General features: G+C 45.5%; 2 protein-coding genes across 4 annotated transcripts in view; both read left to right on the forward strand.

Annotated features, from left to right (window-relative positions):
- The first annotated feature begins 584 nt into the window (after positions 1-584).
- On the forward strand, positions 585-2,092 carry LOC121577343 (E3 SUMO-protein ligase ZBED1). 2 transcript variants are annotated; one of them, XM_041891101.1, is made up of 4 exons: positions 585-976; positions 1,299-1,402; positions 1,544-1,622; positions 1,715-2,092. In XM_041891101.1, the coding sequence occupies exons 1-4, from the start codon at positions 640-642 to the stop codon at positions 2,077-2,079; spliced, it is 885 nt and encodes a 294-aa protein (XP_041747035.1). In that variant the 5' UTR covers positions 585-639; the 3' UTR covers positions 2,080-2,092. The 2 variants fall into 2 exon arrangements, with proteins under 2 accessions (XP_041747035.1, XP_041747036.1); XM_041891102.2 differs by lacking the exon at positions 1,544-1,622 and having other exon boundaries at positions 1,715-2,073.
- A 2,823-nt stretch (positions 2,093-4,915) lies between these two features.
- bicd1a (bicaudal D homolog 1a) overlaps positions 4,916-25,587 on the forward strand; it is an 84,660-nt gene continuing 63,988 nt past the window's right edge. For both annotated transcript variants that reach the window (XM_041890588.2, XM_041890587.2), the window contains exon 1: positions 4,916-5,461. In XM_041890588.2, coding sequence (XP_041746522.1) covers positions 5,246-5,461 — 216 coding nt within the window. In that variant the 5' untranslated portion in view covers positions 4,916-5,245. The remainder of the gene's footprint in view (positions 5,462-25,587) is intronic.

A 25,587-nucleotide genomic window follows, 5' to 3' on the forward strand; every position in this document is an offset into this window, starting at 1 on the left:
AGTGTGGTTGAAAATCCGGGATTCCGTGAAATGATTCAAACATTGGAGCCAAGGTACACAATACCAAGCCGACCACACTTCTCAGAAAAGGTTATTCCTGCATTGTACGAAAGTACTAAGAATGATGTGAAGCTGTCGCTTTCTCAAGCTGAACGAGTAGCGATAACGACAGATGGCTGGACGTCATGCTCAAATCAAGGGTATGTGACAATTACCTCTCATCACATTGATCCGGAGTGGAAAATGAAGACCTTTGTTCTGCTAACCAGAGTTTTAAATGAAGCCCATACTGGTAAAAATATTGGCGCGTTACTGCGTGAAGCCTGCATGGAGTGGAAAATCTACGACAAGAATCCTGCCATCGTCACAGATAACGCCAGGAATATGATTGTGGCCGGTGCAGAAGCCCAGTTCAGTCCACACATTACCTGCTTCGCACATACACTCAACCTTGCCTCGCAGAAGGGTTTGGGGGTGGACCGTGCTTCCAGGTTGTTGGGGAAAGTGCGAAAAATTGTTGGATATTTTCACCGAAGCCCGATTGCATGTCACGCCCTACAGGAAAAACAAACTCTAATGGATTTACCAAAACATAAACTGATCCAAGACATAATCACCAGATGGAACAGTTCATTCGAAATGCTTGAACGTTTTTTGGAACAACAGCCAGCTATAATGGCAACTCTGATGTCCAAGGATCTACGAAAGGGGGTCACAGATGTAGGCACGCTGAGTGAGAGTGATATTGCCAACATGGATGACATTGTTCAGTTGATGGGTCCTGTCAAAATGGCAACCACTGTGATGTGTGAAGAAGACCAGCCAACTCTCTCTGTAATTGCTCCTCTTCAAGCAAAACTGCTGAAACACCTACAGCCATGCGAAGACGACTCAACCCTGGTTGCAGAGATTAAGAGGGTGATGGCCAGTGACCTCTCCACACGCTACAGAGGCACCCAAGATGCTCTCAACATAGGTAATTAATTTGGAGTCTTAATTAAAATCAACTTGGTTAATATTTTAGGTTATTAGACTGTATTAATTTGTAAAATGCCACACCTTTGCATTTTCAAGTTTGAATTTGAGTTGTTTTTTCATATGGAAAAGTAAACAAGATATCTGCAATACAATTCTTAGTTCATGGTGACTTTACATCATCACTGTGCCACATTTCTTTTAAACATACTAAAGTTTAATCTTCTGATTATTTTGTGTATGAGGAGGTGGTCATCACTTGCAATTTCAGGTCAACTTAATTTAATAATGCAATGAATGCAATATTCTTGTTCTTTAAACAGCATCAGCGTTGGACCCGCGATTTAAAGAACTGCCCTACCTGGAAAAAGAGGACAGAGAACAGGTCTACACAAAACTGGTTTTTGAGGCAGAAGTGTCCCACCAGGTAACTCTTCTCTCCTCTTTCCTCTGCTCTTTTTCATTTGTCCTCTCTCAAATCTCATCTGTTCTTTATCTTCCTCTAAATTTATGTGTGCAGTATTACAGAGCAGAAATTTGAACAGTTCACACATTCTTACATCAATAGATGCAAGCAATGGGAAATCAGGAGGAAGACGAGGGAAGCTCAAGCACAAAGCTGTCAGGATTCAATGAAGAGACCACAGGTGTGTTTCATGTGATACCAATAAAATATTGTTGTTGTTTTGTATTAATGAGAAACATGACTATATTTTGAAATATATTTCTTATATTGTAGCTCCAAATGAGTCACCTCCTTGTAAGAAGAAAGCCTTAGATGCGCTGTTTGGCGATTCCTTCACCCAAAGAGAAAGAAAATCCACAAGCGAGACAGCCAGAGCAGAGGTGTTAAGGTACCGAGCAAAAGATGCGTTGCCTTTGACTGAAAATGCCATGAAGTGGTGGAGATCTCAGGAGAAAGAGCTACCTGTACTTTCCACCCTTGCTAAACGGTACCTGTGCATTCCAGGCACCAGTGTGCCAGCAGAACGAGTTTTTAGTACTGCTGGCGACATAGTGAACGCACAGAGAAGTGTTCTGCAGCCAGATCATGTTGATCAGTTGATATTTTTGAAAAAAAAATCTGTAGTCATTGAAGAGTAGCCTAGTAGGTTACACTTGATCTTTTGTTGAATATTGTTTGTTTATTAAAATGAGAGTAGTAGCAGGTTCATCCACTGCTCATTCAACCTGAAGAAATGTTGGTTGCACTTTATTGTTGATATTAATACTGTATTTGTATTGTAATGTTGAAAAACAAAAGCAGAAGTAGCAGGTAAACCTACTGTTAATTCAACCTGAAGAGATGTTGGTTGCACTTTATTTTTGATATTAATATTGAATATTTTCATGTTGAAAAACAAAAGCAGAAGTAGCAGGTAAACCTACTCTTTATTCAACCTGAAGAGATGTTGGTTGCACTTTATTTTTGATATTAATATTGTAATATTTTTATGTTGAAAAACAAAAGCAGAAGTAGCAGGTAAACCTACTGTTAATTCAACCTGAAGAGATGTTGGTTGCACTTTATTTTTGATATTAATATTGTAATATTTTTATGTTGAAAAACAAAAGCAGAAGTAGCAGGTGAACCTACTGTTGAAATGTTGGTTGCACTTACTGTACTTTTATTGAAAATGTATTGAATATTGAAAATGAGATCAGACAATTTTAACTTCCTGTTAATTCAACCTAAAGTGTTGTTTGCACTTTATTCAAATAAAATGTGAATGTATTTGCCATTCATTGTTGTTTACTTGTTTATTTATATTCATAATTAATTGATACCTGATTCCATTACAAGAAACAGGAATCTAGGAAACTTCACCTGCACTGTCCAGTAACCAGGTATTTATTTCAGTCACACTGGTTGAATTTTTGGCTAAAAGGTTACTGAATCGATTTCAAGTCACTGAATCGTTTCGGATCGTATCGTTCTAAATGAACCAATATTGTCCTTGAATCGTATCGACAACCACGAATCGTGATACAAATCGAATCGTTGTTAAAACGAATCGTTACACCCCTAGTTAAAATGTAAAGGTAATTTCCAATTGAGACGACATATGTAACTTTTGTATGCAGTCTCCGCGAACGCAGGAACATTGCCTTTAAATTTCAATCGAGCTATAATGCGGATCTTCCGCGATACTTCTGCGATACGGATTGAATCCAGTTTCGACCTGTTGCCTTTGTCACTTGTGTTTGGAATACAAAAGTGAACAACCATGTATATACATTTTTGTTGATAGTTCACTTCTTTTTTTTAAAGCCTGAAGCAATCACTATCCTTAACAATAAATGAAGCTAAGCTCCTTAATGGCAATGGGATGTGCCAGGGATGTTCCTGTATCCTCCAATAGATTACAATATTGAGTGCAATTACTGTAACCTACACCTAACCCAGTTCAAATGCTTCTGCTTCTTTTATTTTTTTTATTTTCTGTGTGTAGCCTAATGCAATTATTTTCACACTTTAATTATTGTCCTAAAGTAATACACCTTAACACCATAGACATGGGCCTATATGGTTTGGTAATTTCTACACATTAAGCTCGACTATTGACAGTGATAGGCTATTGAATCCAGTAGCCTATCTATCTTTAAAGATAATATATTCAGTATCTATCATCTCAAAGGATAATAATTGCCTACATTTTTTTAGATTTCAAAAAATTCTGATCTTCTCAGGCGAGTGAATCCTCACGAAACCCAGACAAAACAATACCATGATTTTGGGGATTTTCACGAAATGTAATCCATAGAATAGTCCTTCGGAGGAAGGATTGTTGTTATATATTTGACTTTTGTATCTAAAAGCATACTGTAATATTGAGAAAAATTTTATCAAAGTTGGCATATTTATGACATTTTGGCCTTACCCAGGCCTCATTTAAGACTCCATAGTGTTGCATCTGTAGGTGCTATAAAGCAAACATTGGTGTCATATAAAGCTTTACCGCTTGCTTTGTAATAGTATTTTGATTTCAATAACCTTTTTCGTACATTAATTTATGAATATTGACAAATATATACATGAATATTGAAAATATTACATTTTTGATATGGATAATTGTTCAATATATTGTTGAACATGATATACTCTACGGGCATATCAAAGTTCCAGAGTGGGATCTCTGCTACTTTTAGAGTTCTGATACAATTTGTAAGCAAGCAATATTTTTTGCAACGGTGTGGGAGTGCCAAGATGGAGGCACGGGGCCTTCAAAACTGCACCCCCTGTCAAACATATAGTGTATATATAAATAATTGGTTACATTGACTAGTATGCCAATTTCTCTGTATAAAATGGAGCATAACTTTAAAACTAGCAGAGATCCCACTCTGGAACTTTGATATGCCCCTAGAGTATATTATGTTCAACAGTATGGTAAGGTCGTGGAACAAACAACAACACTGCTCAATCAAAACCGTCTAACCTATAGCAGACTGCTTTTGACCCACCCACTCCTTTCCTTTTGACACACCCACTCCTTTCCACACACCCACTACTTTCCTTTCGACACACCCACTCGCCATATTGGGCTGCAGGTACCCCCTTATTTTTTTGGTCTTTTTTTGTCTGGGTTTCTTCAGGAATCACTCAGGTATGAAATGACCCAGCCAATATATTCTAATTTCTCAGCTTTAACAGATGGAGAAGGGTGTAATTGTGGCCCGTAATTTGGGGTGTTGCTGCATGTGGGCATTCCTGCATCTGCAGGAACCCCACTTTATACTTCTATTGGTACATTTTGAAGCTAGGACTCCAGTACACAGGAGGGCGGCATGAAGGAACCAATGGGATGCTTGAGGGGTGCAGGAACGAATTGAGGTTGAGTGCTGCAGTTGAGTATTGGGCTGCAATCACACAGTATTGGAGAGATGCGCCGACGTGTAGTGACGTCACGGGAGAGCGGATGGAAGCAACTTCGTGGACCACTTTGCTCATAATAATCGAGAGATGGCGTCCTGTACCCAGTGCATAAGCAAAGATGATCATAAAGAATTGATGAAGAGATACTCTAATGGAATGTATCATTAGGCTACGACCACTCGATTGAAGTAGGCTAATAATAATAATAATCTTTCACTGATAGAAACAGCATTTATTTTGGTGCTGTTCCGCAATAGCCTTTTCCACCTGGCTTCCCCAGATTTAACAGGGGGGTGGGTTCCGCGGCGTTTGTTTCAGCATCCTCCAGCCGCCGCCTCTGTGTAGGCTATCCAACGCGAGGACGGCGAAAACTAGAGACAGGGAGAGAGGGCGATGGCTGCCGGTGGAGGATGCGGGGAGACTGTGGATCAGTACCGGGCCGAGGTCGAGCGGCTCACCCAGGAACTTGCGGAAGCGAACCGAGAGAAGATCAGGGCGGCAGAATGCGGTCTTGTTGTGTTGGAAGAGAACCACACTTTGAAGCAGCAGTATGCGGATTTGGAATCGGAGCAGGAGACGCTGAAGCAGGAGTTGGAACAATTACAAGAGGTAGGCTAGTATACTGTATGCTACAGTAGGATACAGCCTTTCCCCAATCTATTCAAGATAAGTGCTCTTCTGTTATGTAGCCCACTTTTTGCATCTTACTTTGCATGACCTCTGTCATTTATCTCTTGCTGAAGTACATATGCCCTGTGCAGTCCTGGAGTAATGAATTAAGGGCTGTCTGTGTCAGAGATTGAGGCTGAGGTGATGTCCCTATTCTCCCAGCCTCTCAATGTGGGTGGCTCCTGTCCCTAAGTGCATTGGACACACACACACACACACACGCACGCACGCACGCACACGCACGCGCGCGCGCGCGCACACACACACACACACACACACACACACACAAACTGCAGGCATTGTTTAAACTAGTCCATTTCTAATGCAAATGTCTCTCTTTACAAAGCAAATATGCAATGCATCAAAGTAAAGTTTGCCATTTAGTCATTGTTTGAGTGCATGGGGTCAGTCATCATTCAGACTGTTATGTTGGGACTGTAAAGATCTGCTCAATAGATGAGGTATGCACAAGAGTAAATGAAGGAATGCTTTGGTAATTGGAGCTTCAGAGCTGCTGACTACTATGGTTTGTGTGGTGGCTCACTTTCCTATTGATCCAAGTGTCACGTTAAGCGTTTTCATGAAGAATCTGTGAAGTGTCTGGATAGGTCCCTGGATCCACTTCTACAACTCTGCTGGGCCAGCTCTTTTTCTCTCCTGCCTCCGGCCCCATACCACTCCACCTCTACTGGGGTCAATGGACATCGCAAGCTGGGTCTGTTGTTCTGTTATGGTGAAAAGCTAAGTAACAAGGTAGATTGATGGCCCTATCTAAATGTATCTTTCTGTTTGTTAGTTTACACATGGACATAGTGGGGTTGGCTGCTGACCAGTGAGGCCATTGTGAGCTACACAGCACAGTAATAAAGTAATACAGTTCTGTCATTTCAGCTGCACATCAGTGAAATTTGGTGACATGTACACTTAAGTAGTTTTCCTCCCATAAAGAGACAGACAGAAGCAGTACTGTGTTATTCATTTCTAAAGTGTTTAATTGTAACTGTAAAGAATATCACAAACTCCATAGGTATTGAGTTTGTCTGCCCTGACTTGCTAGGGCTTGAATAATGTATGACTGTGTTTGTGCATTCAGTCATTACTGCAAACATGCATCAAGCAAAAGGGAAGGGCAGATGCTGACAGAGCGCAAAGCTCAAGGTCATTATGGAGGTGGAGACGCTATAATGCTATTGGGAGGAGAGACTGGAGGCTAGGACGGTTGTCGTGTGAAGGGAGATGGGCAGTAATGGCAGTTTAATATGGATTAAATTCCCTTTGCAAAGCAGCCCAGTTCTATATCAGATTTAACCAGTGCCATCTCTTACAGCACAGTACATGGGTACCAACGACTTAGTCTTAGTTATCAAGATGTATTTTGCTGTCCTGAATCTATAGCCTGGTTAACTCTGCACTTAGCCCTGGGCTAAGAGAGTGCTTAGCACCAGCTTTTCGGAGCTAGCCGATCACGGAGTTCCATTGTAACCTAATTTGAATATTCATTAAGCTTAGCACTGGGCTAAGAAAGTTTATATTTTACACATGGACAATCTGGTTTTAGAGATTCCTAAAATGGTATAGTTATTGAATTTCACACTTTAGTTTTTGTCCTAGAGCCAAATAAATAATGTCATAATGCTTTTTATTTCCCAAAGCCAGTACTATGAAACAAAGATAAATGATTTAAAGAACGATAGTAAAAAGCTTTGGAGCACCATAAATGAAATTTTGGCCAAAAATGCAAACTCAGCTCCATCATTCATTGATTCAGATGGCTCATTCATCACAAAACCCACTAATATTGCCAACTACTTTAATGATTTTTTCATTGGCAAGATTAGCAAACTTAGGCATGACATGCCAGCAACAGACGCCTAACCTACACATCCAAGTATAACTGACCAAATTATGAAAGACAAGCATTGTAATTTTGAATTCCGTAAAGTGTGTGTGGAAGAGGTGAACAAATTATTGTTGTCTATCAACAATGACAAGCCACCTGGGTCTGACAACTTGGATGGAAAATTACTGAGGATGATAGCGGAAGGTATTGCCACTCCTATTTGCCATCTCCTAAATCTAAGCTTATACAAAAAAGTGTGTTCTCAGGCTTGGAGGGCAGCAAAAGTCATTCCGCTACCCAAGAATAGTAAAGCACCCTTTACTGGCTTGAATAGCCGACCAATCGGCCTGTTACCAACCATTAGTAAACTTTTTGAAAAAATGGTGTTTGACCAGATACAATGCTATTTTACAGTAAATAAATTAACAACAGACTTTCACAAATGACTGATGATTGGCTGAGAGAAATTGATAATAAAAAGATTGTTTGAGCTGTTTTGTTAGACATCAGTGCGGCTTTTGACATAATTGATCATAGTATGCTGCTGGAAAATTGATGACGGAAAAAATTAATTAATCAATTTTAGAATAAGGCTATAACTTTAAAAAATGGGGAAAAAGTCAAGGGGTCTGAATACTTTCCGAATGCACTGTATATGGGCCATATGAAAAAGTCATGGGAACATAGCACGCTCTGCCTATAGAGTGAGGAACTTCTGCCATATTAAATTGTTAGTGCTGAGTGATTAACCGAAATCAAGGTTATCTTTCAGTTTTTAAAGAACTAATTGACCGATGTGAGCTTTTGTGAGCTCAATGCGCACATTGCACAGTTTCTCTAGAGATAAATCAGATCCAGCCTGTACTGTGCGATGTAGTAGGGAGTTGTAGTTTCCAACAGGTCAATATTCTACATAGTTTAGCGCATGAAACGTCGTAATTAACTACATTGACCATAATCCATTGCACATCTACTTGTCCGGTCTGTGTTTCTTTTACACCTGCTACAGAAGAGACAGAAGAATGCACGATCGTGAGGTGATATAGAGAGCAGCTGCTGCTTCGCGAGGTATCTCTACCTAAAAATACATGATCTGAGTGATTGATAGTTGTTATTTATTCAGCAGTCATAAAAGTATGCCTTATTTACTTTGAAGAAGTACAAAATAGTGATTTTGTCAGACAGCATAGGCAGCAGTTCTATAGAGATGAGATGATGACTTGGAATGAAATAATTGTAACACTTTACTTGACACCCAGTGTCATAACACGTTATGACACGGTCATAACCATGTCATAATATGTCATAACAGCTGACATAACTTGTCATAACCTGTCATAATATGGTCATAACACTGTCATGACTAGGGATGTTACAGTGACCGTATTACCGCCACATTGGCGGTCACGAGTCATGAAGGCAGTCAAATTCCATGTGACCGTTTAGTCATGGTAATTAGGCTTCTCCAACCTCTGATGCTGCTGATGGTCATTAGTAGCCTACCAAACTTGCTAACTGCCTGGTACCCAGCACTCTATTGTCCCTCTAATCACTCTGACATCAATGCAAATGTAATCGAAAATCGAATCAAACACTTAATGAGAGCCAATGAGCTCATGTTGCGCATCATTTCTATAGGCTATGCAATTGCGTGAGAAATCGGAGTGATGGCTTCTATTAAAAAGAGGATCCCATCAGCTTTCTCTAGGCTAGGCCTACTATATTTATATCTCAACTTTCCTAATATTTAGCACATTGCTTGTCTTTACAACAGGAGTATAGCCTACCTGTCTATACTCTATTTAAGTGCATAGATGACATGTATTTATTTTCCCCTGCCCCTGTTTCGAGACAGGTGCATGATAATGGTCCATTCTAAATCAAAACAAATTTCATACACATATTATTTAGTATATATAAAGACAAGATTAAATCAAAAATAGTCTGATGGGTGACAATATTAGCCTATCACTTGTGAATTATATACACTGCTCAAAAAAATAAAGGGAACACTTAAACAACACAATGTAACTCCAAGTCAATCACACTTCTGTGAAATCAAACTGTCCATATAGGAAGCAACACTGATTGACAATACATTTCACATGCTGTTGTGCAAATGGAATAGACAACAGGTGGAAATTATAGGCAATTAGCAAGACACCCCCAATAAAGGACTGGTTTTGCAGGTGGTGACCACAGACCACTTCTCAGTTCCTATGCTTCCTGGCTGATGTTTTGGTCACTTTTGAATGCTGGCGGTGCTTTCACTCTAGTGGTAGCATGAGACGGAGTCTACAACCCACACAAGTGGCTCAGGTAGTGCAGCTTATCCAGGATGGCACATCAATGCGAGCAGTGGCAAGAAGGTTTGCTGTGTCTGTCAGCGTAGTGTCCAGAGCATGAAGGCGCTACCAGGAGACAGGCCAGTACACCAGGAGACGTGGAGGAGGCCGTAGGAGGGCAACAACCCAGCAGCAGGACTGCTACCTCTGCCTTTTTGCAAGGAGGAGCAGGAGGAGCACTGCCAGAGCCCTGCAAAATGACCTCCAGCAGGCTACAAATGTGCATGTGTCTGCTCAAACGGTCAGAAACAGACTCCATGAGGGTGGTATGAGGGCCCGACGTCCACAGGTGGGGGTTGTGCTTACAGCCCAACACCGTGCAGGACGTTTGACATTTGCCAGAGAACACCAAGATTGGCAAATTCGCCACTGGCGCCCTGTGCTCTTCACAGATGAAAGTAGGTTCACACTGAGCACGTGACATACGTGACAGAGTCTGGAGACGCCGTGGAGAACGTTCTGCTGCCTGCAACATCCTCCAGCATGACCGGTTTGGCGGTGGGTCAGTCATGGTGTGGGGTGGCATTTCTTTGGGGGGCCGCACAGCCCTCCATGTGCTCGCCAGAGGTAGCCTGACTGGCATTAGGTACCGAGATGAGATCCTCAGACCCCTTGTGAGACCATATGCTGGTGCGGTTGGCCCTGGGTTCCTCCTAATGCAAGACAATGCTAGACCTCATGTGGCTGGAGTGTGTCAGCAGTTCCTGCAAGAGGAAGGCATTGATGCTATGGACTGGCCCGCCCGTTCCCCAGACCTGAATCCAATTGAGCACATCTGTCTCGCTCCATCCACCAATGCCACGTTACACCACAGACTGTCCAGGAGTTGGCGGATGCTTTAGTCCAGGTCTGGGAGGAGATCCCTCAGGAGACCATCCGCCACCTCATCAGGAGCATGCCCAGGCGTTGTAGGGAGGTCACAGGCACGTGGAGGCAAACACACTACTGAGCCTCATTTTGACTTGTTTTAAGGACATTACATCAAAGTTGGATCAGCCTGTAGTGTGGTTTTCCACTTTAATTTTGAGGGTGACTCCAAATCCAGACCTGCATGGGTTGATACATTTGATTTCCATTGATAATTTCTGTGTGATTTTGTTGTCAGCACATTCAACTATGTAAAGAAAAAAGTATTTAATAAGATTATTTCATTCATTCAGATCTAGGATGTGTTATTTTAGTGTTCCTTTATTTTTTTGAGCAGTGTATTATCCTTGTGAATGATGCCCAGCATAAGTCAAGAAACAATGCATACCTTTTTTTTGCGACTTTTTCAAATCATAGTCCCACACCTCATGTAGCCTAGCCCATAGGCCTATATGTTTGATAAGGTTTGTATCACAAATGAAGTGGCCAATTAACTTCTTAAAATTAAGCACATTAATCCACTTTACAACCGGTGTAGAGCCTAACTGGCATACATAAGCAGCGCGTGAGTTTCAAGTTTGGGGAAGATCATTTTCACCATAAAAATGCATCTTTATAATAAAAGCATTACATGCATAATCACATTTGCGGTCACTTTTGATAATGGTGTTTTCCCACTAATAGAACATTTGCGCTTATAGCCTACTGCCGTATGCACATTGCTGCGCTTATAATGTGAAGAAATAGCCTAATAGTTAATCAAAATGTTAGGCTAATCGTTCTGATCTGTAGCGTCAAACTCATTGCGTAAAAAAGGTTTTTGGATGCTAGTGGTTGTATTAATGTGGGATCTATCGCATCCCACGACTGTCCCAGACTATGTTTGGAATATTTATTTATTGCACAGAATATAATAGGTCAACTTATGTACTATGGAGGATAGTAGATTGACATAGGCTAGTGCTTTTGCTGTTCATTAGGCCTACTCATCTTGTTGGCTGACGAAAAGTAAATGTGGACAGTTCTTCTAATATCTTCAATATGCGCCTCGGAATTGGATAAGGATGCGTGCAGTTGCGTCCCCGATGTGTCTGTCTTCACTTGTAGCCTGTGACAATGACCCGATCACGTGACGGAGAGCCATGTGAGTGAGAGGTGCTTCGGAGCATGCATCACTCAGGGAGAAGGGAATTCAAATTATTATATTCAAATAAAATCAAATTGTATTTGTCACATTCACCGAATAAAACAGGTGTAGACCTTACCGTGAAATGCTTACTTACAAACCCTTAACCAACAATGCAGTTTTAAGAAAAAATTAATAAAGTAAAATACAAGAATGATGCTACATACAGGGGGTACCGAGTCAATGTGCGGGGGTACAGGTTAGTCGAGGTAATTTGTACATGTAGGTAGGGGTAAAGTGACTATGCATAGATATAAACAGCGAGTAGCAGCAGTGTATAAAGAAAGGTGGTGGGTGTCAATGCAAATAGTCCTGGTGGCCATTTAATTAATTGTTCAGCAGTCTTATGACTTGGCGGTAGAAGCTGTTAAAGAGCCTTTTGGACCTAGACTTGGCGCTCCGGTACTGCTTGCTGTGTGGTAGCAGAGAGAACACTCATGGGTTACTGGAGATTTTTACAATGTTTTTGGCCTTCCTCTGACACTGCCTAGTATATAGGTCCTGGATGGCAGGACGCTTGGCCCCATTGATGTACTGGGCTGTACGCACTACCATCTGTAGTGCCTTATGGTCGGATGCCAAGTAGTTGCCATACCAGGCGGTGATGCAACCAGTCAGGATGCTCTCGATGGTGCATCTGTAGAACTTCAGCCCAAGGGCACAACGGCCACTGGCCGCAAAAGGGATGGATTTTTTAGGAGGCATTACGGCCACACAAAGGGGATGCCGTGGGGAAATTCGAGGCATTACCAAGTGCTTGTCAAATTGTGAATGAGAGACTGATGAAGTGTGTACAGCCTGCACAAAAAACTAAGCAGAGCTCATGCCTTTCATGCAACTTTTTTCAAACCATCAATAGAATCGCATCATGCAGCCTTAGAATGTGTTAAAAATCTAAACATACAGTATAGCCCAACATTTGTATCACAACTAAAGTTACATAAATAACTCTAAATTAAGCATATAGGAGTACCTGTTTCTTTGTTAACCACTCAACACAGAATAGCCGCATGTGCGCACTCCCTCAAATACTTTGGAGAAAATATCCTTTCTATTTTATTCAGCTTTGTTCAATTGTATTCTTCATACTATAAAATACTCTAAAATAATGACACAGAATTCTAAGCAAATCTTGTCTGCTTAATGAGTGTAGTCCACAGCCATGTGGCATAGCCAGATCAGGAACTAACATAAGGACAACTCAGTGTATGCTTTTCTGTTCTTCTGAAATAGACTACATTTTCTTCATGTCATGTTTCTTTAGACCTGTGTCACGGTTTCGGCCGAGGCTGCCTCTCTTCCTTGCTCGGGCAGGCTTCGGCGTTCGTTGTCTCCGGAATACTAGCTGCCACCGTTGTATGTTTCATGTTCGTTTGCTTTTGTCTGTTTGTTGTGACACCTGTTTCTCGTTTAGCGTAATTAGTGTCCTATAAGTTTCTCGTTGTGTTTGTCTAGTGTTGTGTGTTATTGTATTATTTGCTGTCGTAGTGTTGCTTGTTTGTTGCATTCTCGCTCGGTTGAGCTTTTCTCCACTACGTTGGAGCATTTTTCGCACATGTTTAGTGCGCCGTTATTTTGTCGCCTTCGTGCGTAATTTCGCCTTCGGGCAAGTGTGTTCATATTTTCCTTGTTGGAAATATTACTAAAGTCTTTTGGACTATACTTCGGTGTCCTGCGCTTGATTCCACCACTACACCCACCTACAGCACTCTTGACAGAATAACACACCCTAAGAATGGAATCAGCAGGAGCCGCAGCAGCCCAGGCGACGCTGGAGGACAAGGTCCGGGAACAAAGTGACCAGATCCTGCAGATGGGGACCGCACTGCAGGAGATGATCACCACCATCCTATGCTGGGGGACGCCTCCACCGCCATCCTCCCTGCCAGCACCATCGGCCAGTCAGCCCATTCCCGCACCGGAACCCCGAGGAGTCCGACTCTCGCTCCCGAGGGCCTACGATGGGACCGCGGCCGGGTGTCAGGGATTCCTTCTCCAGGTGGAGCTGTACCTGGCCACCGTGCACCCGGCGCCCTCGGGACATGAGAGCGTGTCCGCCCTGATCTCCTGCCTTTCCGGGAAGGCGTTGGAATGGGCCAACGCGGAGTGGAGGAGGATCGACGCGGACACCATCACATACGACGAGTTCTCCCGCCGCTTCAGGGCGGTGTTTGACCATCCCCGGAGGGGAAAGCGGCGGGGAGCGTCTGGTCTTCCTCCGGCAGGGGAGGAGGAGTGCCCAGGAGTTCGCCCTAGAATTCCGTGACTCTAGCGGCAGATGCAGGGTGGAATGAGCGGGCTCTCGTCGATCACTACAGATGTAGTCTACGAGAGGACGTCCGTCGGGAGCTGGCCTGTAGGGACACCAGCCTCACGTTCGACCAGTTGGTCGACATGTCCATCAGGCTGGATAACCTGCTAGCTACCCGCGGACGTCCCGAGGGGGGTCCGTCCATTTCACCCTCCAGCGCCTCCGAGCCGTGCCCCATGGAGCTCGGGGGTGCTGGCACTAGAGAGAGGAGGGGTCGGCTTTCTAGGGGGTCTATCTCCTGCACCAACTGTGGTCGGGGAGGACACACCGCGGCTAGGTGCTGGGGATGGCCTCCTAGGGGAGAGGACGACAGGTCCCGCACTGGGGATTCCTTCCAGGTGAGTAGGCGCCCCACTCACCCAGAGCTCTCTGTTGCACATTTCTGTATACCTGTGAGTTTTCCACAGGTAGCACCTCATTCCCAGCATAAGGCGCTGGTAGATTCAGGCGCGGCTGGGAATTTTGTTGATAAGAAGTTTTGTTTAGCGTTAGGGATTCCCCTTCTTCCTGTTGATGTCCCTTTCCCCGTTCATGCCCTAGATAGCCGTCCGTTGGGTGCGGGCTTGATCAGGGAAGTCACTGCGCCACTTAGGATGTGTGCGCAGGGGGGTCATCAGGAGATGATTCAGCTATTTCTGATTGACTCGCCTGTGTATCCGGTGGTGCTGGGCATGCCCTGGTTGAGTACCCATAACCCATTTATTTCGTGGCAGGAGAGGGCTCTGATGGAGTGGTCTGCCCAGTGTGTGGGTCGATGTTTGGGCGTTTCCGTAGGGGCTACCTCGGTGGAGAGTCCAAACCAGGTGCCCGCATTGCACGTTCCCCCTGAGTATGGGGATTTGGCTATTGCGTTTAGTAAGTCGAGGGCGACGCAGTTGCCGCCCCATAGGCAGGGAGATTGTGCGATAGACCTCCAGGCAGGAGCTGCGCTCCCACGGAGTCATGTGTATCCTCTGTCTCAGGAGGAGAAGAAAGCTATGGAGACTTACATAGACGAATCTCTGAGACAAGGATACATATGGCCTTCCACTTCCCCTGCGTCCTCTAGTTTCTTTTTTGTGAAGAAAAAGGATGGTGGTTTACGCCCGTGCATCGATTATCGTGGTCTCAATCAGATCACGGTTAAGTACAGTTATCCACTCCCGCTGATTGCGACCATGACTGAGTCATTGCATGGGGCGCGTTTCTTCACTAAATTAGATCTCAGGAGCGCGTACAACTTGGTGCGCATCAGGGAGGGCGATGAATGGAAGACAGCCTTTAGTACCACCTCGGGCCATTACGAGTATCTTGTCATGCCATATGGGTTGATGAACGCTCCGTCAGTTTTCCAATCATTCGTGGATGAGATCTTCAGGGACATGCAGGGGCAGGGGGTGGTTGTGTACATAGATGACATTCTCGTGTACTCGCCTACCCGTGTCGAGCATGTGGCCCTGGTGCGCAGAGTGTTGCGGAGGCTGGTGGAGCACGACCTGTATGTTAAGGCAGAGAAGTGTCTGTTTTTCCAGGAGTCGGTCTCCTTTTTGGGGTATCAATTGTCTGCGTCAGGGGTGAAGATGGAGGTAGACCGGGTGTCAGCCGTGCGTAATTGGCAAACACCAACCACTGTGAAGGAGGTGCAGCAGTTTTTGGGGTTTGCGAATTACTACCGGAGGTTTATCCGGGGGTTTTGGACAGGTGGCAGCTCCCATCACGTCTCTTTTGAAGGGGGGTCGGTGCGTCTGCAGTGGTCTGCCGAGGCGGACAGGGCGTTTGGGAGGCTGAAGGACCTGTTTACCTCGGCCCCGGTGCTGGCGCATCCGGATCCCTCTTTGCCATTTCAGGTAGAGGTGGACGCGTCTGAGGCCGGTATAGGAGCCGTGCTTTCACAACGGTCAGGCGCGCCACCTAAACTCCGCCCCTGTGCTTTTATTCCAAGAAGCTCAGTCCGGCGGAGCGAAACTATGACGTAGGGGACAGGGAGCTGTTAGCCGTGGTACAGGCCCTAAAGGTGTGGAGGCACTGGCTTGAGGGGGCTCAACATCCTTTCCTCATTTTGACGGACCACCGTAACCTGGAGTACATCCGGGCAGCGAGGAGGCTGAACCCTCGCCAGGCGAGATGGAATATGTTTTTGACCCGGTTTACATTTAAGATCACGTACATCCCTGGGTCACAGAACGGTAAGGCAGATGCACTGTCTCGGCGGTATGACACGGAGGAGAGGTCCGTGGAGCCCACTCCCATACTGCCGGAGTCGTGTCTGGTGGCACCGGTAGTGTGGGAGGTCGATGCTGAGCTCGAGCGGGCGTTACGCACCGACCCTAGTCCACCGCAATGCCCGGAGGGTCGGAAGTACGTTCCGCTCGAGGTTCGGGATCGATTGATCTATTGGGCTCACACGTCACCCTCCTCTGGACACCCTGGTATCGGCCGGACAGTGCACTGTCTTAGTGCCAAGTACTGGTGGCCCACGTTGGCAAGGGATGTGAGGGTTTATGTTTCCTCCTGCTCGGTGTGCGCCCAGTGTAAGGCGCCTAGACATCTGCCTAGGGGTAAGTTACTACCCCTGCCCGTTCCACAACGACCATGGTCTCACCTCTCGGTGGATTTCCCTTACTGACCTTCCTCCTTCTCAGGGGAATACCACTATACTGGTCGTTGTGGACCGGTTTTCTAAGGCCTGTCGTTTGCTCCCCATGCCGGGCCTTCCTACCGCCCTGCAAACTGCCGAGGCACTATTCACCCATGTGTTCCGGCACTACGGGGTACCCGAGGATATTGTGTCTGATCGAGGTCCCCAATTTACCTCCAGGGTCTGGAGAGCCTTTATGGAGCGGTTGGGGGTCTCGGTGAGTCTCACCTCGGGTTACCACCCGGAGAGTAATGGGCAGGTGGAACGCGTGAACCAGGATGTGGGTAGGTTTCTTAGAACATACTGCCAGGACCGGCCGGAGGAGTGGGCAGGTACGTTCCCTGGGCCGAGATGGCCCAGAATTCCCTACGCCATTCCTCCACTAACCTAACCCCTTTCCAATGTGTGTTAGGTTACCAGCCGGTTCTGGCACCTTGGCAGCAGAGCCAGATCGAGGCTCCTGCGGTGGATGAGTGGGCACGGCGCTCGGAGGAGACATGGAACGCTGCACACGTCCACCTGCAGCGGGCCCTCCGACGTCATAAGGCGAGCGCCGATCTCCACCGCAGTGAGGGACCGGTGTACGCACCTGGTGATCGAGTCTGGCTCTCTACCAGAAACCTGCCCCTCCGCCTGCCCTGTCGGAAGCTGGGTCGGCGGTTTGTAGGGCCATTTAAAGTCCTGAGAAGGTTGAACGAGGTGTGTTACAAATTACAACTACCTGTTGAATATAAAAGTATTAACCCCTCGTTCCATGTGTCTCTTCTCAGGCCGGTGGTAGCTGGCCCACTCCAAGAAAGTGAGATCAGGGAGACTCCTCCGCCCCCATTGGACATCGAGGGGGCACCGGCGTACTCAGTGAAGTCCATCTTGGATTCGAGACGTCGGATGGGGGGTCTCCAATATCTAGTGGAGTGGGAGGGGTACGGTCCGGAGGAACAGTGCTGGGTGCCGAGGAGAGACATTTTGGACCCGTCTCTCCTGACGGAATTCCATCGTGGGCACCCGACGCACCCTGCTCCGCGTCCTCCTGGTCGTCCCCGAGGCCGGAGTCAGCGCACGTCTGGAGCCGCGCGTCAAGGGGGGGGTACTGTCACGGTTTCGGCCGAGGCTGCCTCTCTTCCGTGCTCGGGCAGGCTTCGGCGTTCGTTGTCTCCGGAATACTAGCTGCCACCGTTGTATGTTTCATGTTCGTTTGCTTTTGTCTGTTTGTTGTGACACCTGTTTCTCGTTTAGCGTAATTAGTGTCCTATAAGTTTCTCGTTGTGTTTGTCTAGTGTTGTGTGTTATTGTATTATTTGCTGTCGTAGTGTTGCTTGTTTGTTGCATTCTCGCTCGGTTGAGCTTTTCTCCACTACGTTGGAGCATTTTTCGCACATGTTTAGTGCGCCGTTATTTTGTCGCCTTCGTGCGTAATTTCGCCTTCGGGCAAGTGTGTTCATATTTTCCTTGTTGGAAATATTACTAAAGTCTTTTGGACTATACTTCGGTGTCCTGCGCTTGATTCCACCACTACACCCACCTACAGCACTCTTGACAACCTGTCTAAAATAAAGAATGAATTTATTGGGACGGTGTAGGTCTTCATCAGTGGCTTGTAGGCTATGTGTGGAAGCCAGGAGATGCTAAATGTGTTTATGCTAATTAACGCTAAATTACCGTGAGACCGGCAGTTATTTACTTGACAATCGCCGGCTGACAAAATTTAGTGACCGCCACAGCCCTAGTCATGACCCATATATTTATCCCTTTTGTGACATATATTGCGTTATTTTATGGCTGGTTATGACACCTACAGTTGAAGTCGGAAGTTTACATACACCTTAGCCAAAAATGTTCACAATTCCTGACATTTAATCCTAGTAAAAATTCCCTGTCTTAGGTCGGTTAGGATCACCACTTTATTTTAAGAATGTGAAATGTCAGAGATAATGATTTATTTAAGCTTTTATTTATTTCATCACATTCCCAGTGGGTCAAAAGTTTACATACACTCAATTAGGATTTGGTAGCATTGCCTTTAAATTGTTTAACTTGGGTCAAACGTTTCGGGTAGCCTTCCACAAGCTTCCCACAATAAGTTGGGTGAATTTTGGCCCATTCCTCCTTACAGAGCTGGTGTAACTGAGTCATGTTTGTAGGCCTCCTTGCTCGCACAAACTCTTTCAGTTCTGCCCACAGATTTTCTATAGGATTGAGGTCAGGGCTTTGTGATGGCCACTCCAATACCTTGACTTGGTTGTCCTTAAGCCATTTTGCCACAACTTTGGAAGCATGCTTGGGGTCATTGTCCATTTGGAAGACCCATTTGCGACCAAGCATTAACTTCCTGACTGATGTCTTGAGATGTTGCTTCAATATATCCACATAATTTTCCTTCCTCATGATGCCATCTATTTTGTGAAGTGCCCAGTCCCTCCTGCAGCAAAGCACCCCCACAGCATGATGCTGCCACCCCCGTGCTTCACGGTTGGGATGGTGTTCTTCGGCTTGCAAGCAACCCCCTTTTTCCTCCAAACATAACAATGGTCATTATGGCATGAAGCATTATGACCATCCTGTGTCACTTTACTTGGACTAATCTGCTCCTGGATTCATCCCAGTCATCAGCAACAGAGCATTGGGCTAGGTGCATGTCTGACATCAATGTGTGATCAATAACAATGATAATTTAAAATAGTCAACAACAACAAAGACTTATACAACATAAACATGCTGTTGACACATAGGCCATGGTGTAATGGAATGTTGTGCCTTGTCTGGTAGGTTTTGTGGGTTTTTACACTTATGTAGGTGTCATAACCAGCCATAAAATAACGCAATATATGTTACAACAGGTCTAAATATGTGTCATGACAGTGTTATGACCATATTATAACAGGTTATGACAAGTTATGTCAGCTGTTATATCAGCTGTTATGACATATTATGACATGGTTATGACCGTGTCATAACGTGTTATAACGCTGGGTGTCAAGTAAAGTGTTACCGAAATGGTAAAGTCATCAAATAAAATAAATGTAATATACACAACAACTGAAATATTTTATTAAAGTAATGTGAATAAATGATGGTTAATAAGTGATAAGCAGTAATGGGCAGTCACTACCATCGTGGAACTTTTATTCATTGTTTTATTCTGTGTTACATCATTCAACCCACATAATGCATAGTGCATTTAATGTTTAAATAATTATCGAAATCGCAAACCGTGATGATTTTTTAATTGTCAAACCGAAACCGAACCAACCTCAAAAAGCACTAATCGCTCAGCACTATAAATTATACATGAATCATGGTTATTTTCGTGTGCATTTTTGGGTTGTATGCGTTCTGCTCCACTAGTTGGACTTCAAAGGATGGCATGAATACTGTTTTGCTTTGACTAGCACTTCAATTACAGAATTATTAATTGGTCCTCCTGTTGAATTTCTAATTCATGCTTGTTATTTAGATTGATCTGATATTGAATTTCAAAGCAATTTGTTGTAGTATACTGTATGATGTTTGTGCTGTATGAGTGTGTGTTGTGTTTATGCCACTCTTTCATCTGACAGTCATGTGAGTGAAATAAAGAGACATACTAATGCCTAGCAGCTCTCCGCTACAACTGTTCTCAGGCAGTTATGGATCCTTTATTGAGTGATGATGTGTGGGATGCGAGCAGAGCGAGAGAGAACGAGAGAAAGAGAGAGAGAAAGAGAGAGGAAGATGGAGAGAGAAAGAGAGAGGGAAGAATGATCCATAGTGACTGATTAGAGACATGGGAAGTAGTTCACCAGACACAGTGCTCCCTGACAACACAATCTGATTTACACCTGCTCCATATCCTAGATCCTCACTGTGTAAAATAGCGATGCCCATTTTCAGCTGTATCCCTCCGCCTCCACTGCTTTATCTGAGTCATCCTCTGCTGTGCCTCTGCGCTGGCTAGGCTACCACACGCTATATCTCATTCTGTATCTAGACCTGTGTGGAACTCTGTTATTCTGCCTACATGCTGACTTAGAAATGCCACTGGCAAGTTGTTGAATTGTACTTTAATGCTATTCTTCAAGGCAGTTGTATTACTTTTTCAGTATAGACTTTTATTTTGGGCACATAGTTTCATATCAGTCTCTGTCCCTGCCTTGTAGCAGTAGCAGTAAGTGTTCTTTGTATCCCTGCCTGCATGTCTCTGAGAGTCTACGGTATAGCCTAACAGAGGACACATCAACACTGGAGGTGATATAACATCCCAGGAGGAAAACCTGCTGTTTCCCTCCTCTCTATGAATATTAAACAGAGAAATAGAGTGTGGAGCCAGTCGTACCAATAATAACACTCTCACCTTCCTTTTCCTCTGAATTGTGTGTGCCTGTCCTCAACATGCAGGGAACTGCAAATGGAAATTGGAATTGCTTGCTGGATGGAATGGCGGGCAGTTGAAATCCCACAGCTATTGTTTATCCTGATGAAATAGATCAACACTATTGGAATTGTACGTTAAACATTCATTAATTCTTCCTTCTTTATTTTACACTTTTATTTCCTTTGGAGAACAGTTGCGGTATAGTTTTGACCCTGACAAAGTTAATTCCCTGTTTGTCAGGGGCAGGTGTGGAGTCATTATAATGAGGATGAGCCCTGATGAAAAATGCAAAACTCACTGTCACGTTCGTCTAATGACGGGACAGACCAAGGCGCAGCGTGATATACGAACATGTTTATTAAACCAATAAACACTCGACAAAACTATAAACGAAACAAAAAGTGAAGTCCAAGGTAGCACACACAACATACCTTACACGGAACAAGATCCCACAACTAGACAGTGCCAATAGGCTGCCTAAGTATGATCCCCAATCAGAGACAACGAGCGACAGCTGCCTCTGATTGGGAACCACACCGGCCAACATAGATCTACACATAATAGATCGAAACATAGAAAACACACAACAAAGAATATACACACCCTGACTCAACATTTAAGCGTCCCTGAGTAAGGCGTGACAGTACCCCCCAAAGGTGCGGACTCCGACCGCACAACGTAAACATAACAGGGTAGGGGCCGGGTGGGCATTCCACCTCGGAGGCGGATCCGGCTCGGGCGTGACGACCTCTCACTCTCCGCCTCCCTGTTGCGCCCCTGGTCTGGTCTGGACCTCGGCGCGCAGCTTCCCCTCTCCTTCCTCCCAAAATACGCCAGGCCCTGTCTGAACCCTGGTGTGGGAGACCCCGAACCTGGAGAGGGGCTGACGTCATGGTCTGGACTGGAGCCGCTGACCGGAGCTGGACTAGGCACCGGTGGAGCGGACTGCTCTGGCTCCCGGAGTGGAGCCGCTGCCCGGAACTGGATCAGGCACCGGTGGAGCGGACTGCTCTGGCTCCGAGTGGAGCCGCTGACCGGAGCTGGATCAGGCACCGGTGGAGCGGACTGCTCTGGCTCGGAGTGGAGCAGCTGACCGGAGCTGGATCAGGCACCGGTGGAGCGGACTGCTCTGGCTCGGAGTGGAGCCGCTGACCGGAGCTGGACTGGAACCCCGGTGGAGCGGACTGCTCTGGCTCCGGAGTGGAGCAGCTGACCGGTGCCGGACCAGGCACCGGTGGAATGAGCACGGGCCGTGCCGGACTGGACAAACGCACCGCTGGTCTGGTGCGAGGAGCCAGCACGGGCCGGACCGGACTAGGAACACGCACCACTGGCTTGGTGCGAGGAGCAGGAACAGGCTGGGCCGGGCTGGCGATGCGCACCACTGGCTTGGTGCGAGGAGCAGGAACAGGCCGGGCCGGACTGGCGACGCGCACCACTGGCTTGGTGCGAGGAGCAGGAACAGGCCGGGCCGGGCTGGCGACGCGCACCACTGGCTTGGTGCGAGGAGCAGGAACAGGCCGGGCCGGGCTGGCGACGCGCACCACTGGCTTGGTGCGAGGAGCAGGAACAGGCCGGGCCGGGCTGTGGAGGAGGACTGGAGGTCTGGAGCGGAGAGCTGGCACAACCCGTCCTGGCTGGATGCCTACTTCCGCACAGTATGTGTGAGGCATCAGCACAGGACGCACTGGGCTGTGCACGCGCACTGGCGATACAGTTTGTAGAACTGGCGCAGGATATGCGGGACCGAGGAGGTGTACTGGAGACCAGGAGCGTTGAGCCGGCACACCCCGTCCTGGCTGGATGCCCATCTTCGCACGGCACGTGCGTGGTGCAAGCACAGGACGTACAGGACTGTGCCGGCGCAATGGCGACACAGTACGTAGCGCCGCATAACACGGAGCCTGCCCAGTCATACGCTTCCTCGCGTGAGTACGGGGAGTTGGCTCTGCTCTGACACTAGGCTCCACCAACCACCCTGTGTGCCCCCAAAACATTTTTTTCTTGGGGCTGCTTCTCGGGCTTCCTCCTCGACCAGCCTCCTCCGTGTTGCCGTTGCTCCTCTCCTGCCTGGGCATTTACCTTAGCCCATGGTCCTCTCCCCGCAAATATCTCTTCCCATGACCACAAATTGCCCACCTGTGACATGGCAACTCGCTCCGCCTGGGCACGCTGCTTGGTCCTCGTTTGGTGGGATCTTCTGTCACATTCGTCTAATGACGGGACAGACCAAGGCGCAGCGTGATATACGTACATGTTACTCATTCAGCAATTTAATGCGAATTCTTCTAAATGGATGGCAACAGCTGTTGACTGAAAGCCAGCAATGCATGAAGTGGTGAAACGAGATCATGTAATAATTGTGTTTCAGCCTCCCTTTGATGTCTGGGATCATCTGAGCCAGACTTCAGTATGGAAGACACATGCTGTAGGTTGATCCAGGGCTTGGAGTTTAATGGAGATATAATGGATGACCTGTGATCTCATCAGAAGTGACCAGGGTTTAGCATAAAATAAGCATTTTACTGTGAGGGTTTGATCAACTTTGACCGTCATCAGATGAAACTAATCTGTCTTGTCATCATGTTGCCAGCGAGGCCTCTTAAAGTCTATATCCTGTATATTTAGTGTATTTGTATATTTAGTGTCTTCTGTGATTTTTGTGTCCTTCCTTGTGATTCTCGCATGAGTAAGTCAAGGTCTAATGCTGGTCTATGGGAGCATGGCTGGGGTGCTTCCAGGAGATCATGCTTTTCAAAAAGCTCACTTGCTGCACTTCCAGGAGACCATGCTTTTCAAAAAGCTCACTTGCTGCAGTGAAATGATTCTGGAAAGGGAACTGGACCTACCGTGCCTGTAGGCTTCTGTATTGATTATAGAGCCCTACTTCAGCTGTTTGTGCTGGGCAATTCCACGGTAATAGAATTACACTTTGACTCAGTTTTTTTCACTTCAAAGTTTAACAAACCATACACCTATACACAAGGACTACTTTTAACAATTTCCACTGAAACGTTTACAAAAATGAGTTTTTGTGGAAGAACTGTGCAGATGAAAACCTTGGTATGCCAATGGTGACTTTAAAACAGTTACAGAGTTGAAATGCTGTGATTGGAGAAAACTGAGGATGGATCAACAACATTGTAGTTACTCCACAATACTAACCTAAATGACAGACTGAAAAGAAAGAGGCCTGTCCAGAATAAAAATAATCTAAAACGCATTAAAGTAAAACTGCAAAAAATGTTGGAAAGAAATTAACTTTATGTCCTGAATACAAAGCGTTATGTTTGGGGAAAATCCAACACAACACATCATTGAGTACCACTCTTCATATTTTCAAGCATGGTGGTGGCTGCATCATGTTATTGGTATGCTTGTCATCGCCATGGACTAGGGACTTTTTAAGGATAAAAAGAAACGGAATGAAGCTAAGCACAGGCAAAATCCTAGAGGAAAACCTGGTTCAGTCTGCTTTCCAACAGACACCAGGAGACAAATTCACCTTTCAGCAGGAAAATAACCTAAAATATAAGACCAAATATTCACTGGAGTTGCTTACCAAGAGGACATTGAATGTTCCTGAGTGGCCTAGTTACAGTTTTGACTTATAGTACCAGTCAAAAGTTTGGACACACCTACTCATTTCAGGGTTTTTCTTTATTTTTGACTGTTTACTGTTATTTTTACTAATAGGGAAGACATCAAAACTATGAAATAACACATATGGAATCATGTAGTAACCAAAAAAGTGTTAAGCAAATCAAAATATATTTTATATTTGAGATTCTTCAAAGTAGCCACCGTTTTCCTTGATGACAGCGTTGCACACTCTTGGCATTCTCTCAACCAGCTTCCTCTGGAATGCTTTTCCAACAGTCTTGAAGGCGTTCCCACATATGCTGAGCACTTGTTGGCTGTTTTTGCTTCACTCTGCCGTCTGACTTATCCCAAACCATCTCAATTGGGTTGAGGTCGGGGGATTGTGGCCAGGTCATCTGATGCAGCACTCCATCATTCTCCTTCATGGTAAAATAGCCCTTATACAGCCTGAAGGTGTGTTGGGTTATTGTCCTATTGAAAAACAAATGATAGTCCCACTTAGCCCAAACCAGATGGGATGGCGTATCGCTGCAGAATGCTGTGGTAGCCATGCTGGTTAAGTGTGCCTTGAATTCTAAATAAATCACAGACAGTGTCACCAGCAAAGCAGCGCCACACCATAACACCTCCTCCTCCATGCTTTACGGTGGGAACTACACATGCGGAGATCATCCGTTCACCCACACCGCATCTCACAAAGACACGGTGGTTTGAACCAAAAATCTCAAATTTGGACTCCATACCCAAGGACAAATTTCCACCGGTCTAATGTCCATTGCTCGTGTTTCTTGGCCCAAGCAAGTCTCTTCTTATTATTGGTGTCCTTTAGTAGTGGTTTCTTTGCAGTAATTCGACCATGAAGGCCTGATTCACACAGTCCCCTCTGAACAGTTGATGTTGAGATATGTCTGTGATTGTGACTTGAACTCTGTGAAGCATTTATTTG

Source organism: Coregonus clupeaformis, chromosome 11 (assembly GCF_020615455.1).
Source record: "Coregonus clupeaformis isolate EN_2021a chromosome 11, ASM2061545v1, whole genome shotgun sequence".
Taxonomy (NCBI): domain Eukaryota; kingdom Metazoa; phylum Chordata; class Actinopteri; order Salmoniformes; family Salmonidae; genus Coregonus; species Coregonus clupeaformis.

Excerpts from the sequence above, each read along its gene's own strand:
- LOC121577343 (XM_041891101.1), top strand. The coding sequence starts at position 640 with ATGCTTGAACGTTTTTTGGAACAACAGCCAGCTATAATGGCAACTCTG. Across the intron at positions 977-1,298 it reads CCAAGATGCTCTCAACATAG|CATCAGCGTTGGACCCGCGA; the intron begins GTAATTAATTTG and ends TTCTTTAAACAG. Across the intron at positions 1,623-1,714 it reads ATTCAATGAAGAGACCACAG|CTCCAAATGAGTCACCTCCT; the intron begins GTGTGTTTCATG and ends CTTATATTGTAG.